Raw genomic sequence first — 17782 nt, 5'->3', positions numbered from 1 at the left:
TCGCTTTACACTTATCCCTCTCAAAACCAGATTCATATGTACATTTTCTTGTCTTGCTGAGGTTGCAGGATGACTATTTAGTCTTCCTAGGCTGTCTTGGCTTAACAAGAAGGATCAGGGCATAAAGGTGGGAAAAGAGACTTAGAGGGCAGTATTTTTACTTTAAAGCGGAAGTTCGCCCATTTACTCACTTTTATTCACATTTCGTATGACTTTCTGTCACAAAATGGAGCTTTTCTTGTCCTCCTCGAAGCTTTGGAGGCGGTTGATTTTCATTGCATGGAAGAGAGCAGCTCAGACATTCTGCTAAATTTCTTCTTTTATGTTCTACGGAAAAAGGAAGTCATATGGGTGAGTAAATGTCGGGTGAACGATCACCATGGCCACATCGCGCTGGTTTCTCTTTCGTTGTCGTCTTCTCTCCCTTTCAACTTGTCTGTTTTCATCGCTGCAGGACTCTGATGATACTGTGATTGATTGTGTATTGCTACTGTATTTCTTCTGCCTGTAATATGATTTCCTATTTGTCTGCCAGATGTCCACCGCCATAAACTGGTCTCAAGATCCATTCATAAGTCATTAATGGTTCTGGTGACTCTGAAAGACAAAAAAGCAGAAGCAAGAGCTGAAAGGTGAAAACGAGAGGTTGCATGAGATGAAAGAGGAAGTAGTTGCGTCCAGAAAAGACAAAAACAATGGCAGATGGCAGGTTATATTTCACTCCAAAATCAAGAGAAAGAAAAAAGAAATAGTCTGTTTTTAAATCCATTAAAATATTTGTCGTTGTGGCATTATTTGCATGAAAGTAGTTCACCCAATTCTCTACCATAATTTGAAAACAAAACAATGATACATTATTAAATTTGTAAAGTATTTCTACCATTCAAAAGTTTGGGGTAGGAAATATTTCTTAATGTTTTTGAATGTTTTGTTTCTGCTCACCATTTATTTGATCAAAAATACAGTAAGAACAGTATAATTGTGAAATATTATTACAATTTAAAATAACTATTTTCTATGTGGATATATTGTAAAATGTAATTTATTCATGTAATGTAAAGCTGAATTTTCAGCATCATTACTCCAGTCTTCAGTGTCACATGATCCTTCAGAAATCATTCTAATATGATGATCTGCTGCTCAAGAAACATTTCTGATTATTATCAATGTTGAAAACAGTTTTTTTAGGATTCTTTGAACAAAGTTCAAAAGAAATTTTAATTTTTAAATAGACATATTTTGTAACTTAAAGGTCTTTACTGTGACCTTTTGATCAATTTAATGCATCCTTTCTGAATAAAAGTATTAATTTCTCTAAAAAATTCTTACTGATCCCAAACATTTGAATGGTAGTGTACATCATGGCTTTTGCACTGCCTTTAATTTATGCGGATAAAAAAATTGTACAAAACAAACAACTTTTTTTTTAAATACCAGTAATGTGTATTACTAATAATATGAAATGTTCAATAAAATAATGTCACAATGCCAAAATCATAACAGTCGACTAGTAGTAATAGTAGTCCTTTATTATTATTATTATTATTATTATTATTATTATTATTTTGGACATGAACTGGAGGTTCACACATCCAGTCATATCTGTACGGGACTGGCCAAATAATTAAACTCTGTTTGTGTCTGTGTGACTTTGAATTTGTCACTGATTATCCAGAGACGACCATTATACTCGTTCAACCTGTCCTGAGATGTGCTGACTGCTCATAAATCCATAGGAAAAACACCCAGATTTAGTTGCTAGCTTCTTTTACAGGACTGTCCTAAATGGTTACATTTTAGAATGTAAAATTTTTTGATGTTGTGTGAGATGTGATCAAACCTGAAATATTGTAGGATGCTTATGTGAGTCTAATCATTTGGTCATGACTGTACTGTAGGCTTTTAAAATATCCACGTTTTCCTCCTCCGATCCTCCATCTATAGGAGAACATGAACTGTTGAAACTATGAATCCTCTGCCTGACTTTCCCTGTGTAATGAGGAGGTGCTGAACTAGGAACTTCAAAGAGAGGGAAGATAATAGGAAGAAGTGTTTAAAGGCTTTGCTGTTTTCCTTCAGATTTGTCCTGGTGTTTTTTTCTTTTTCTGAGCCGCAGCCGTCAAATGAAAGGAGTGCAGCTGTTGTTACTGCTTCCATTGAGACTTTCAGCAAAAGGCTCTTTTGTAGAAGATTTTTTTTTTTTTTTTTGTTATTAATGTGTGAATGGTGTGTTTAAAGAAGGGCTTAATCATGTACGCTCAAGGAAAACTGAACTTCACACACGCTCAAGGTTTAAAAACGACGGAGGAAAAAAAAAAAGATTTGTCCTTGGTTTTGTACTGGAGTGATTTGTTTGATCAGTTTAGTGTTGGTACTGTATACTGGTATATCTGGTTATTCATGAGCTTAATTTGATTATGAGATTTGTTCTTCCTGTCTAGAAATGTAGTTGTTATTATTATAAGCTTCAGATCATATTTAGGTTCTCTTTAATTTAGCATTAAGCTGAAATAATACCTCTAATCTCTGTACAGCTCTGGCAATGCATCTCAATGCCTTATTGTACTCTACCGCATTTAATTTGTCAAACACTACAACTATTTTAAATTATAGTCGACGATGAACCAGTAAAAAAAGGAAAGTAAGATAATATTGGGATGTATTTATATTTATATTTTTATATTTCTCAGCAGTATGCATGTCTATAAACAGAGCAAAACAAAAATGTTGATGCTTACCATGATCATGGATATTATGTTATTATTTTGTAGATGATGTAGATCATGTTATCATTTTGTAATTTTGACTATTAAAAGGAAATGGAGTAATCATATCTCTGTGGGTCACGTGACTTATATTGTCAAGATTAGTGTGTGTGTGTGTGTGTGTGTGTGCAGATCTGACCTTGACCTCCTCTTCCGCCCAATCATATTTGCCCATCTAAAATAATAATCCATATCAGTCTAAACGGGGTCACTGAGAAAGCAGGAGAAACGAGAACAAACACACGGAAGTGAATGAAGTCAGTGAACCGCACAGTGCTTTCTGATCTTCCTGAAGAGACTCTTTTTCTTGGATGTTCTCTCTGTGTTGTAATTTATCTCGAGCGCATCAATAATTCATGAAACGCTTTGGTGTGATCAGATGTGGTGAGCTTTAGACCTCGTGTTGGACGCTGGACTGTGGCCAGTCGGATCTCAGGACTGCAGGTGTCAATATTTGTGCCCTTTCACTGTCCTCTCATTATACGTGTAAATTCAAAGCATTTACATCAACATGTGCAACCAAGCAGTAAATGACAGGGATTGTTACAGTGCTTACAACGCAGCATTGATATCCCTCAGACGATACACCAATAACCATAAACTCTGCCTGGACTACTTACTTTATTTTGGGTTTAAATGTTACATTGTCTTTTTTGAATATAAGCATTAAAAATTTAAATTTGTACTTGTACTTTTTATTTTTATATTTTACTTTTTGATGTTTATTTTTACAAAGTGTTGAAATGTTAAATTTGCCATAATTCCGGTATTTTAGACTTTTTAACTTTTTCTAGAGAACTTCATAAGAAAAATATGAATTTTAACTCATTTGGTATTTTTGTGTGTGTGTGTGTAATGATGTACAGTATATACACTGCCCAGTCCCCCCAAAAAAGTTGTTGTTTGGATTTAAAGAGTCAATTATTGGATCATTACTGCAGTGATTATTTTGTGTGTGTGTGTGTATATATATATATACTGTATATCATATCAAACATTTTATAGGAAAATCTTTTCATAAAAGTGTGTATTTGAACAACCCAGTCGGTATTTCAGAATATTAATTCAGAAACACTCATTTATTTTGTACAGTACTCGTGTAGATTTATAGCCTTTTGCAAGTGCCTTTATAGTGTTGAAATGTTCAATTTATAATAAATTCTCTATTTTAGATTTTAGAATTTTTTTTCATTAGAATTAGTGTGTTCTCACACCACATCTGATCACACCAAAGCATTTCATTAATTGAGATTATTTATTAATTAAATAGTACTCGTTTGGCATTTAAGGGTAAAAATGGTATTTTGTTTTCATATAACACAATTGCTGTCCTTGATACAGCAGTCATTACCATCACCAAACATTTGATAGAAAAACATGAGTTTGTATTTGGACAGCTCAACCTGTATTTGAGAATTTTAATTCAGAAACAGTCGTTTATTTGTATTATATGCATTCAGATTTAATTAATTTGTGTTATCAAATCCAAGGCTTTCCAAATCCCAACTCTTTTTCCAAAAAGTGATGTGTGTCAGTGTCCACATCGTCTCACATACTCCAAGCTACACTTCAGATCTTTATTCTGGGCCAAAAGATGAACGATTTAACACAGAATGAACGAAGATTCACTTTTAAACATTCCAAGTGCCCATAACTGACAATCCACCCACATTTTGACTGCATGTAACGTTGCATGACATAAAACACAAATGCTTCCATTAATATGGAAACAGTTTTGGATACATTTCGTCTCGAGGGATTGCCACTGACGTTTTTATTCGTTTACCCCCCAAAGAATTGCCCGAATCCACTAACAAACAATTAGCAGATCCCACATGCGTCCTCATTTTGTGCTCCGGAGGGACGAACTCTCCGTTCCGCTCATTGTTTTTATCACAACAAGAGCGTGAAATCCGCACCTCAGATGTTCTGATGATGATGATGATGATGGTGCTCTCAAGCTCTCCACTGACCTACATAACAGCAGCTTATGGGTGGAAAGGTCGACACTAGAGAAAGCGTCGGAGTCCTGTGTGGTTTGTGAAGACAAGAGTTGCGTTATTGATTTGATGGTGATGGACGCGCGCGTTGCAGCGTTGCTGCTGCTGCCATCGCACTGCTGTCCTCTGTGGGAATCTGATCGATAATGTAGCATGAAACCAGGCAGGAGAACGGACTTTATCTCACCACTGTGGAGGAGTCGCATTTCAGTGGCTGGAAACATCGTCTCGCAGGAACTAAACCGAGACATTCAAGCGACGTCGGGAGATTTCCGAGCGATTCTGTGCGCAAAAGCGGACTGAACAAACACAGCAAGCGCATATTTGAGCAGCGGAGCTTCTTCTCTAGAATTATTGACTTCAGAGACACTGCAAATACACACCAAAAACCATGTCAGTAGATAAAACATGCACCCGCTCTTCGCTATTTGTTTGCAGGAGGACGCGAGGGTCGACAGGCCGCTGACAGTCACGTATGTTCATCATCTCGCTTCATTCATTTTGTCATTCAGAACATGTTCCATAATATGTTTGTTAGTTTGGCAGAAACGAACTATGAACTATTCCAAATGCTGGCGACCATTATTATCACGCAAATCCACGAGAGCATTGTCTTCCATTAACCAATAACGCGTCGTTACCAGAGAGGGACGCGTTTGTCACTTAGTAATGTTTTGAATGAAAGGGTGGTCGACCATTTTGTATGTAGTTAGATTGAGACAACGTGCTGCTACTTTTCTTCCTAAACCTGCGTTTTTTTTTTAGATTACATGATAGCGCATTGCGCATTTTTGTCTGTGCCTTTAGCAGGGCTCCACGTGCATTTACACCAGCTGATTTACGAGCTGTGGGCTAGAAATGATAAATGCTCCTCTAAAAGAATATTAATGCTATATCTGCTGTAATGGAGAGGTCAGTGAAGCTGTGGAGAAGCATGTTTGTGTGCTGGGATTGATGGATGTCCAACAGCGTTAGTGATGAGGATGATGATGATGATGGGATGCAGGTCCCATCCTTTGTTTTGGACAGCAATAGAGGCCTGTCAAAACACTATTCACTCATCACTTGTTTTCTGGGGCATTTATGACACGGTCATCTCTTAAATTAGCCTACTGTGTTTTATATTTACTATTATTGATACAAATATTATTAGTATAATCCTTTACCAGCATTTAGTATGCATCATATATTCTATTAAATACAATTGCATCATGGTACTGCTTTTAAAAGATTTTATATAATTATTATGTATAAATATTATTATAATTAATGTTAATTGATTGATATTAAATAACATTACATTTATAGCTATTTCTGTAATCACACGTGCATTTTTATTAACTTCTTTAAGCAATTTATAAATATATTTATATTAATTCATAAATATATATGTAATAATATGCATAATGTATTCTATAAAATATGATTGCACTATATCATTTTTAAAAATTATATAATTATTATTTATAATATTGTAGTTCACTATTAAATATTTTTAATGTTTATTAACTTAATACATATTTATAAATATTTATGTAATTTCTGCTTACTTCATAAATAACCATATTTTCAAAAACACTACATTATGAATTTTCTAATGTATTTTTCTGATTTCTATACTTTTCAACATATTTTTTATTCTTGTAACCACAGTATGCCTCAAATAAAAAAGTTATCATAGGTATTTTAATATGTATGTAATGAATTTAATACATTTATTTAGTGTATTGTTAATGTATATTCATGTTCTATTTAAAATGTATTAAAAGTGCACTTTGAATGTTCACAGTCCGTCATTATTAAACATTTACAATAGGTTGCATTGTATTAATACAGGGCATGTGTAATTCAGGGCAGAAAATGCAGGATATTATTGACTCTGAACATTAGTTCTGCCGATGACATGTGACTTGGTTTGCATGTGTCAGACTTAAGTTGCTTGTGACGGGCCACATGTGGCACCATATGGGGCGTACATAATAACTAGGTTTATGCAACACAATTCATACTCAAGAGAATCCATTTTCCCCTCCTGTTCTTTATCATCACTATTTCCATTTGAAAAGCTTCAGTCATTTGTTAGTTTGTTTCTTCATAAGCTCTCAGTTCCTCACTGTATTGTGTTACAGAAGGGGGAGCCGGACGGGACGTCTGCGGAGGGCTTTCTTGAACACAGTATTATCAGAGTTCTCCTACCAGAGACCATGTTGTCCATCTTAGCGGCGGGGTCCGTGTTCTTCCCGGGCCTCTTCCTGTTGTCCAAGAAATGTCTCAAATCCATCCCTGGACTGCGCTGGAATGAGGGCGATGCCGTCATCGTGTCAGCCAGGTAAAGACTCGCACACAAGCTAAAGTTGTTCTATTATGCCCTTTTACAAAGTCTTGATTTTGTTTTTGGACTCGACTAGAATAGGTTTTCATGCTTGAATATTCAAAAAACATTATTTTTCAAATACTTGACATTATTGTAGCAACCTCTCTGTCAGTAACGCTCTGTTTAGTTCCCGTCTCTATGAAGCCCCTCCTTCTGATAAGCACGCTGTGCTCTGATTGGTCGACTGGGCCAGTGTGTTGTGATTGGTCAAGCGGTTCGAGGGTGTTTGGGAAATGTCTCACCCCTTACCATAACCGCCAGTTTCAACACACTACTAACGAACTCAACCAGGCCCCGCCCCTTTATTCTGCGTATGAATTATTTAAATGAGGAATATTGTGACGTGTTCGTTCCCGGAAGAAACTCATGACAACAATAGAGGTGTTTCAGGGAGTTCAGAAACAGTGACACTAACATAGAGAATAACTCACGCTCTTTCATGCTCAAACAGCAACATTACACACTAAAGAAAGTAACATGTAAAAAAGCATAATAGGTCCTCTTTAAACAGCTTATGTTTGGCCATAAGTTGTTAGTAATGTTTTTATTTAGTTAGAAACATTACTGGACAATATGGAGAAAAGTGAAAAGACATTGAAGAGCACTGGCTGTACTTGTTTTGTTATATTTTCAAGGTTGGTGTCATCCATCCAAGCTATTATGGCTTCTACGGCTGGTTACATCATCTCCTCTTCCTGTCAGGACATCATCGAGGACCAGTAGGTGCAACAGTCATCACTTTTTGGGACATAAAATCAATTTATATCAAATCTTAATCAGAACAGATGTAGTTTTGGCGCTCTTTGTTCCAAATGACAAGATGTAATAAAAACCGATCGATTTGTTGATGTATTTGTTGGTCAGTTTAAAAAAGATAAAAGCTATACACATACAATTATGATTATGTATTTGTGCTGTGAGATATGATGATTAACCTTGGGATTCAACTAAATGAATACTGAACTTATGACTAACATGGTCTGGCCGTTGGAATTCAATAATAATACAGCAATAGCCATATTTATTTGATTACACAACCATTTAAAAGTTTGGGATAAGTTTGTTTTTGTTTAGTCTTTGGAAAGAAATTAATACTTTTATCCAACAAGGATGCATTAAATTGATCAAAAGTGACAGAAGACACAAAATATTTTTATTTCAAATAAATGCTGCTCTTTTGAACTTTCTATTCATCAAAGAATCCTGAGAAACAGTTTTCCACAAAAATACATAATCAGAAATATTTCTTGAGCAGCAAATCATCATATTAGAATGATTTCTGAATGATCATGTGACACTGAAGACTGGAGTAACGATGCTGAAAATTCAGCTTTGATCATATATATATGTATTTTTTTTAAATTTTATTTACCCAATATATGTATATTAAAATATTTTGAAATTGAAAGCAGTTATTTTAATAATAATAATAATAATAATAATATATATATATTTGAATATTTCATAATTGTACTGTATTTTAGATCAAATAAATGCAGCCTTGGTGAGCAGAAGAAATTAAAGAAATGAAAACCTTGCTGACAATAAACCTTTGAACGGAAATATATATTTGATAATATAATTTAAAGAACTACAATGTATCACATTTGATAGATTTACTCATTTAATTTTTGTTATATACTGACACTTCTAGAAAAGCTCATGTTTTAATGGTTTTATAGCATGTACAATAAATCAGGGGGAAAATTTGATAAAAAATGACCATTTAACTATTTTATTTGGAAAATTTCATATTTTCCAGATAATATTTTAATAATTATTTTGACTTCAGTACAATGAGAATTTAAAAGCAGCCAAGAGTATGTCTTTATGATATCATACTTACTATTTCTGCATTTAATGTCTTCATACATTACATGAAAAAAGTGTCTCCTCAGAAAGGGATCAAAGTTTGGGAAGCCTTTAACCAAGTTAAAGGTAACGTTTCCCCGTCCTGTTCTCAGTCCATCTGTCTCTGTGTTTCCTTCTCAGACATTGGCTGACCTGCTCCTACATTTTGTTTGCCGTGCCGTACTTTGTGTATGACATCTACGCCATGTTCCTGTGTTACTGGCACAAGCTCCAGGTCAAAGGTCACGAGGTGGACAACGGCTCCAGATCCAAGGCCGTGGCAGTCGCCGGTTATCTCCGCCGAGAGTTCCTCATGGTCTTACATCACGTCGTCATGGTCACCGCATGCTTCCCCATCTCTGTGGTAAAGCGATGCTTTAATGATCCAGAATCTCTAATAAAGCATTTTAACTCCGAGAATCTCGAGTTCATGTTCAGATCTGCTCTTTCTCTCACTTTGACTTCCAGTTCTGGAGGCAGGGGAAGGGCGATTACTTCCAGGGTGTCATGTTCCTGGCTGAACTCAGCACTCCGTCCGTCTGTCTGGGAAAAATCCTCATCCAGGTATCTTCATTATTGATCTGATGAGTGCTTCTGTGGTATTCTCTCCGTGATTCATCAGGCTCTGCTTTAGTCTTAACAGTGTGTGTGTGTGTGTGTGTACAACATTAAGCACAGCTTCAGTTCTGTCATACTTTAATACATTATTCATAGTAAAGTGTATTTACAGAAGTGCTGACTTCACATATGCAAGTCTGGCCTGAACCCTGACAGAAAATAAATAAATGCTAATGCAATTACTGGAAAGGAAACACACACACACACACACACACACACACACACACACACTTAAAGTGATAGCTCACTCAAAATTATTTATTAGAATAATTTATTCATCCTTATGTTGTTCCAAATATGTCCCCTTGTGAAAGAGAAGTGTGCTTTATTGTATTGAATGCGCACTTGTAGTGTACTTCAAATCTTAAAAGTATATTTTAAAAAACTGTACTTGCAAATATTATAATATTAATGAAATATAAGGCCTCGTACACTTTCATGACTTTCTTAACACGCTTTAAAAAGTGCTCTTTGAAAGTTTAACTTTACATTTGAAATCATTGTTTTAATCATCTTTCGTCATGCTTCACGAGAGAACTACACTTATGTTGATGTGTCGACTCACATGTGAAGTACTTGATCATAATTTCAACTGCAGTGTGTTGTTTGATATTACAATTAAAGTTAATATGTTTTAAATGTACTTAATTACAACTTCATTACAAATGTGTAGTTGCAAATATATTTAAAAACAGGGCACAAGTTTCAATCGAAATAGCATTAAAATATATTTTAGTTTACCATAAATTCTTGTCAGTACATATTTCAGTGACATGAGACAGACATGTACGCCTTTAAAACTTCTTTTAATAGAAAGGCGTGTTCGGAATGAACGTGTCAAGATAGATAAAGTTATGCATTCTTTCTTCTTCTTCGCCCTCTCAGAGCCTGGTCTATAGCCTGATAGCCACAGCTGCTTCTGAATATAGCTCTCTGAATTGAGATGAGATTTAACACATAATATGATATCTGGCTCTGTTCCCCGTCCCCCCCTCCCCTCCTCCCAGCCTCCAGTATATGGCATAACACAGTTTAGTTTGGCACTGAGTCAGGTGACAGCATGTGTGTTTTTACCACTGCTGAGTGTACGGAATAAGTGTGTTTCAATTACTTGCTACACATCCAACATTAAGTTTTCTTAAAGGTGAAGTATGTTATTTATGCTATTTATCTGTCATTAAAGGAATAGTTCACTTGAAAAATGAAAATGCTGTCATCATTTGCTCGCCCTCAAGTTGTTTCAAAACCTGTATGAATTTCTGTCTTCTGCTGAACACAAAAGAAGATATTTTGAAGAATGTCGGTAATCAGACAGTTGATGGACTCCATTGACTTCTATAGTAGGAAAAAAAATATTATGGAAGTCAATGGAGCCCATCAACTCCGGAAGTGGAAATGGAAAATAAGGAGTTTCCTAACAGGTTTCCAAAAACACTCCTTCCATCTGTTGCCCTCTGTCTGTCATTGTCTGGCGGTTCCACATCCATCCATCCGTCCGTCTGTCTCTGTCTATCCATCTATACATCCATCTATACATCCATCTATACATCCATCCATACATCCATCCATCCATCCATCCATCCGTCCGTCTGTCTGTCTGTATCTGTCTATCCATCCATCCATCCATCCATCCATCCATCCATCCATCCATCTATCTGGCTGTCTGTCTGTATCTGTCTATCCATCCATCCATCCATCCATCCATCCATCCATCCATCCATCTATCTATCTGTCTGTCTGTCTGTATCTGTCTATCCATCCATACATCCATCCATCCATCCATCTATCCATCCATCTATCTCAGTGGTTCCCAAACCTGTCCTGAAGGCACCCCAACACTGCACATTTTCTTTGTCTCCCTAATCAAACACACCTGATTCAACTCATCAGCTCATTATCACATGTGATAATGAGCTGATGAGTTGAATCAGGTGTGTTTGATTAGGGAGACAAAGAAAATGTGCAGTGTTGGGGGTCCTTCAGGACAGGTTTGGGAACCACTGATCTATCTGTCTGTCTGTCTCTATCTATCTATCTATCTATCTATCTATCTATCTATCTATCTATCTATCTATCTATCTATCTATCTATCTATGATATGTCTGTCTGTCTGTCTATCTATCTATCTATCTATCTATCTATCTATCTATCTATCTATCTATCTATCTATCTATCTATCTATCTATCTATCTATCTATCTGTCTATCTGTCTGTCTGTCTATCTCACATCATTATGATTAAATGGATTGTAAAATATTACTAAATACTACGTGTTCAAAAAGTAGTGAGTTGGGGAAAAAGCATAATAATAAATATGACCCTTTTATTGTCAACTCAGTTTTCAGGCGTGCATTTCAAAATCTATAACACTCGTTCTTTTTCCTCTTACTTATTTCCCCTTCTTTCATCAAGTTGCATTACTTATTCTCTCTATTTGTCTTGTTCTCTTTCTTTCCTACTGTTAAGTACAAGCAACAGCACACACTTCTTCACAAAGTGAATGGAGCTGTTATGCTGATCACTTTCTTCCTCTGTCGAGTCCTTCTCTTCCCCTATCTCTACTACGTTTACGGAAGGTATGTCTCTTTTAAAGCTTCTTTCACTTTTACAGGAATAGCTCTCACAAAAATTCTAGCATTATTTACTCACTCCCATGTTTTTCTTGCTTGTATATTGTTGTTTTCATAAGACTTTACAATAAGGTCCCTTTACGTAACATTAGTTACCATTAACTAACAATGAGTAATACATTTGGTACAGTTTTTATTAATCTTTGTTAACTTTAACACAAGTGCTCATTGTTAGCTCAGGTCCATTGAATGCTTTAAAAGTATTTTTTTCATTGTTAGTTCTTGTTAAATGTAGTTAACTAATGTTAATAAATAGAACCTCATTGTAAAACGTTACAGTTATGTTTTGTTCAATGGAACACAAAAGTAAAATGTTCTTCTGTTTTACTCTGCAACTAGCCTGGTTAAAACCAGAAAATTCTCAGTAGTAACTGAGTTATGGTCCGGCAAAGCTTCATTAATAACTAATTTCCAAAGGGGCGTCACCAACGGACGTCGCTCAAATGCCTCTGGGCACAATTGGATAGACCTAAAACCAATCAGAGATCGTCATCGTGTAAAGCCATATGCTGCGTCCCAATTCGCCTAAGTTACACTACGCCATAAAAGTATGTACTCTTTTTGTGAAGAAAAGGTATTTACTTTTGAATGTGTAGCAAAAAAGCAGGCAAGCTTTGGGACATACTACTTCATCATCTTTATCGGACGGATCTGTCGCGTGCATCCTGTCACTTAAACTGCCCTGTCAATCATCTTGTCACAGTTAAAATCCTCTATTAAATCTAATTTCATTTCCTACCGTTTCGGAGAGAAATGTAGTAGCACGTTCATCTGCCAGTGGGTCTTTCATGGAGACTGTCCTCATGTGTTTGCAATTTGAATATAATAATGCATTTAAAAGTTGCTGCGCTTCACCAACGGACGTCGCTCAAATGCCTCTGGGTGCAATTGGATAGACCTTAAACCAATCAGAGTGATTGTCATCGTGTAAAGCCCGCCTCAACGTTTCTGATTGGTGCCTCGATTTGGACGGATTAGAAATCGGCTTGAATGGGCTCTTTGCCAGACTACTTGCAGAGCAAATCTAAATTTGCCGGAAGTTTGTCTGGGTTTTCCCAGGGTACACTGCAACCCTCTACGGACACACTAAACTCCAGTTGCCATTGGCTAGTACATTTTTTATTTTTACTCGTCAGACTTTTAACATGGAATGTAAGAACAATGCAAATAAAAAATACATAAAAATAATATAAAATATACATTTTAAACACTATTATTAAAGACAAGTAAGCAGTCTGTAATAAAATAAGAACAAACAATCAAACTACAAGCAATAGCACAAATAAACACAATAGAAGAAAAATACAAATGAAATGACCAGTGATTTTTCAGGTAGATCTAACAGTAGTTACTTACAGATTAGGTACAGAAATTGAATAATCAAATGTAAAATAACTGCATATTCTTCACTGGATAAATTAATATAGATGAAGCCTTATTAAAGTTACAAAAGTAATTTAGTCAAGAGCATTGAGTGAGTCTTTTGTTGTTTGATTAACATTAAAAATAGCAGGAATATTAGGCTGCTGTCACTTTAAAGACGTAATGTTCAATATAGGCCTACTGATACTGTCACACATGCGTTTTCTTTCTCCACTGTTTTCGTTCACTTAAGACATAACCTAGGCTACTGTGTTTACTAGGATACTCGCCAAGACGGGCATCATTTTGTGTTAAACCGTCCGTTCAAGCGCAAGAAGACATGAAAGAGAGCATGTGCTGGGCTCGTGCTTCGGATGTGCCAGTTATTTTCGCGTCTTCTTGCGCTTGAATGTTTAAATTGGCAAAGCTTAAAAACACGTGACAGTTCTGTCAACCACGGCAGTCATTATTTATACGAGCCCTGCATTTAGATCTAGCACGTCAGTTCTCTTTAAGTGGCGCACGTAAACCTCTCTCGCATGAGAGAAAGCGACAGTGAGCGCTCTCAGCCAAGCAGCAGTGAAATTAAATCTGCGCTAAACTTATTTTTTGCCTCTCAATAACAGGCGACTGAAATCTTACTCTTTACTAGCCATTGGCTAATTTAAGACATTTTCAGTCGCCTAGCATGATATTTGGTGGCATATGCGAGTGATTTACTGGCATTGTAGAGGGTTGCACTGAAAAATAACAGCATATAGGTTTGGATAAACATGAGGGTGAGTAAATAATTACGGATTTTTTTTTTTTGAACTATTCCTATAACTTTCTTCCTTTTCCTAACTCCCGCTCTGAGGTGACAATGATCCCGAAACCATCTTTAGGGAGAAACATACTCTTTTAGCGTTTTGATTATAACTCAAGTTCTTAAGTTTCCGTCCACATTCTCTGTCCATTTCCTCTTTTCCAGGTACGCCTCGATTCCCTTCTACCGGGTCCCTTTTGTGGTGCCCTGGCAGTGTAATCTCGGAGCGGGTCTGCTCATGGCCCCGCAGCTCTACTGGTTCTCCCTGATCTGCAGAGGAGCTCTGCGCCTGTTCACCGGCCGGTCCTCGCACTCCCGCAAACCCACGGCTCCGGTCAAGCCCGAGTATGAAGGACACGAGGGAATGCCTCAGTCCGCCAATGGATACAGTACACAGATGGGGGGTCGGGACACACCCACAATGTCTCACTGAGGGGAGGAGCTTATGCAAACGAGACGTGATTGGATGAACGGCTGAGTAGAAGGGCAGGTTGCCAAGGAAGTACACAGAGTGATTAAAGAGGTACTGAAATAGACTAGACGCCCTGTAATGCATTACAGAACAGCATTATGTTTAGTTACAGGGCTCGTGTACTGTATATAAGACATGCTTTAGTAGATCAAGGGAAGCTATGGTGAAAACATCAGTGGAAGTGTCTACACAACGGCCACATCACAACTGAGGCAATAAGTGCAAATTTTACGCCAGAACATTTCTGAACCCAGAGAAGCACTTTTTGTTTGAGGCACTTTGAAGGGGTCGCGGAATGTCAAACTGAGGTCTCGTGCCTGAGGTCTGTTCTTTGCATTTATTATTGTAGTGTTGCAGATACATCATTCATAGAAAAGTCCTTGACTTATTATATTTAGCACTGGTCTACAATGAGCAACCCAAGCTTTAATATCTCTGGAGAGTTCAGTCCGAAGGCCTCTCGTTCGGTTTAAAGGGACAGTTTACCCCAAAATGAACATTTATTTTATTAGTGAAACACAAATTTGAGATGTTATGCAGAATGTCTGAGCTGCACTTTTCCATACAGTGATTTATTCTGTTCCAAAATTGAAAAAAGGACCATATACAGATACACTACCGATCAAATGTTTGAGGTCGGTACGATTTAAAAATAAATAAATAAATAAATAAATAAATGAACACTTTTATTCAGCAAGGATGCAATAAATTGGTCAAAAGAGACAGTAAAGACATTTATTATAGTATGTCACTAAATATTTCTATTTTGAAAAAATATTTTCTATTCATCAAAGAATACACATAAATATGAAGCAATACAACTGTTTTCAACACTGATAATAATCAGAAATGTTTCTTTAGCATCAAATCATCATATTTGAATGATTTCTGAAGGATCATGTGACTGGAGTAATGATGCTGAAAATCAGCTTTGATTACAGGAATAAATTACATTTGACAATATATTCACATTGAAAACAGTTGCTTTAAATTGTAATATCGCACAATTTTACTGTTTTTATTAAATAAATGGCGAGCAACGTTAAAACATCTTACCGACCAAACTTTTAAACGACAGTGTAAGTATATTCAAATTCAGGCCGATATGATAAGACGATGTTATAATTCTATACCATTTTGTTAAAATTAAATAAAAATTAAATACTAAAGACTAAAATCAAGCTTTTTAAATGCTAAAAGCAAAGTCTATTCAACATGTACAGATGAAAAATGCATTTTCATTTTGTTCCTAAAATATAGTATGGCCTCAGAAGACTGGAATATAGCGTATAAATCACTGTCTGGATGGAAAACATTTGTACATTTGACCTAATATCTACTTTTGTGTTCCACAGAAGAAAGAAAAACTTTCATTTTTGTGGTGAACTATTCCTCAACCAGAGCTGATCAAATGAAGGAAACCCCATCAAACCCTGTCTGTCGGAGAAAGAGGCAGCTCAGGGTTTGGGAATGTATTATTGTGTACATGCTCAGAAAACAAGCGTTACACGTAATGGAAAGTAGCTACCTTGAATGTTCTCCGATTCAACCTGTGATCAAGCGCAGTTTTACCAGGAAATTGTTTAACATGTGTCCCTAGTATAACCTCTTCAAACAAAGACCTGAGTCCTGAAACCCTGCATATGTTTTAAAGGGACATGATCAGATATATATTAAGCTGCCTTATCCCTGTGGAAACTCCGACAACCTTATCCCCGATCTTTTTACACTTTAGTTTTGGCCAGAGGCGAGTTTCCCCCAAACAAATGTGATACTTTACATGGTCAATGTGAAATTTATTTGCACTTTATTCATTTTGTTGTCTTCAACGCCATTTTGTTCATCTCACAGATAAACGTTCCTAATTTATTGTGCTTTGTTTGGAAGATATCTACCATTTTGATTTATTTTTAGCCCGTTTTGTTTGTTAATGGGTCACTCAAGCTATCTAATCTCTGTCTAGTCATAAATCAAGGATTCATTTGCAGATGAATTTGGCCCAGTATGTTTTATTTAATAACGCAGCTTTCAAGCTCTTGCAAGTTCAACCGTACCACTTATCAGAGACAAATGAATAACATTGCAAAGTGTCCTGCCAGAAGACCTGTTTCTGAAGCTAAAAATGACTGAAAAAAACACACAGGTGCAAAATGTCCATTGCACTGAATTGGGTATATGACTTTTTGCATGTGTATATTCCATCTTTGTCCCTCGTGAACCCTCTATAATGTACCATGTGCACCGATATCCCAACTATTTACTCCTAGTGAACTGCAACGACTGCTTTTTGATGGTTTTCTTTGAAAGCTTCTATGTTTTAGTTGGTTTAACTTCTGTTGTTTTTTCCATATGTAAACCTGTTTAACCTGTTAACATGAGTACAAATGTAATTCAAATATATACTCTTGTCTCATATGCTGCATGTGATAATTGTCGGTTCTCCTGGTCCGTCTGTGAACGTGCCGTACGGGGTTTACTTGAGACCTCGATAATGTCGAGCATCAGTCATCGTGACCTCTGTGGAGCCATCTGGAATTAAAACCAGCTTAAATGGAGTCAAAAAGGACAGATAATGGTTTTTTTTTACATCAAATGTCCTCTTGATTCCTCTTAATTTGAGAGCCTGTACCAGACGGGTGATTCTTTGAATCCAGACAATGTAATTCAGGCTAACAGGCCACAGAATGATCCACGCTAATACAGCAGCTTACGTTCAACCTTCACAGAACCCGTTGTGCACTGAACATGAAGTCTGGGAGCTTTCAACACCGGATGTGGTTTGTAATTACTAGATAAACTCGCTCAAAATTCAGTACAATTTGCTAATGAATCATTCAGTAAAAAAAGATAAAACATCACTATGGCTTGTGAACAAGTTTAGCCTAACTAGAAAATAATAATAATA

The 17782-nt window shown here is 36.3% G+C and overlaps 2 protein-coding genes across 3 annotated transcripts in view; both read left to right on the top strand.

Annotated features, from left to right (window-relative positions):
• Positions 1-2833, top strand: part of mazb (MYC-associated zinc finger protein b (purine-binding transcription factor)) — an 11130-nt gene extending 8297 nt beyond the window's left edge. Inside the window, exon 7 of the mRNA XM_082152143.1 lies at positions 1-2833. This exon is cut by the window's left edge and continues 628 nt beyond it. The gene's annotated coding sequence lies outside the window, so the exon portion shown is untranslated.
• Positions 2834-2994: 161 nt separating this feature from the next.
• Positions 2995-17290, top strand: tlcd3bb (TLC domain containing 3Bb). 2 transcript variants are annotated; one of them, XM_082152192.1, is made up of 7 exons: positions 2995-5238; positions 6895-7094; positions 7775-7858; positions 9132-9354; positions 9459-9554; positions 12075-12184; positions 14571-17290. In XM_082152192.1, the coding sequence occupies exons 2-7, from the start codon at positions 6970-6972 to the stop codon at positions 14836-14838; spliced, it is 906 nt and encodes a 301-aa protein (XP_082008318.1). In that variant the 5' UTR covers positions 2995-5238; positions 6895-6969; the 3' UTR covers positions 14839-17290. The 2 variants fall into 2 exon arrangements, with proteins under 2 accessions (XP_082008318.1, XP_082008319.1); XM_082152193.1 differs by lacking the exon at positions 2995-5238 and adding an exon at positions 5245-5677.
• Positions 17291-17782: the final 492 nt, after the last annotated feature.

Source organism: Leuciscus leuciscus (genome assembly GCF_965113295.1).
Source record: "Leuciscus leuciscus genome assembly, chromosome: 21".
NCBI classification, from domain to species: Eukaryota; Metazoa; Chordata; class Actinopteri; order Cypriniformes; family Leuciscidae; genus Leuciscus; species Leuciscus leuciscus.
The sequence above is the reverse complement of the archived record's forward strand: the minus strand, read 5'-3'. Positions and strand labels throughout refer to the sequence as shown.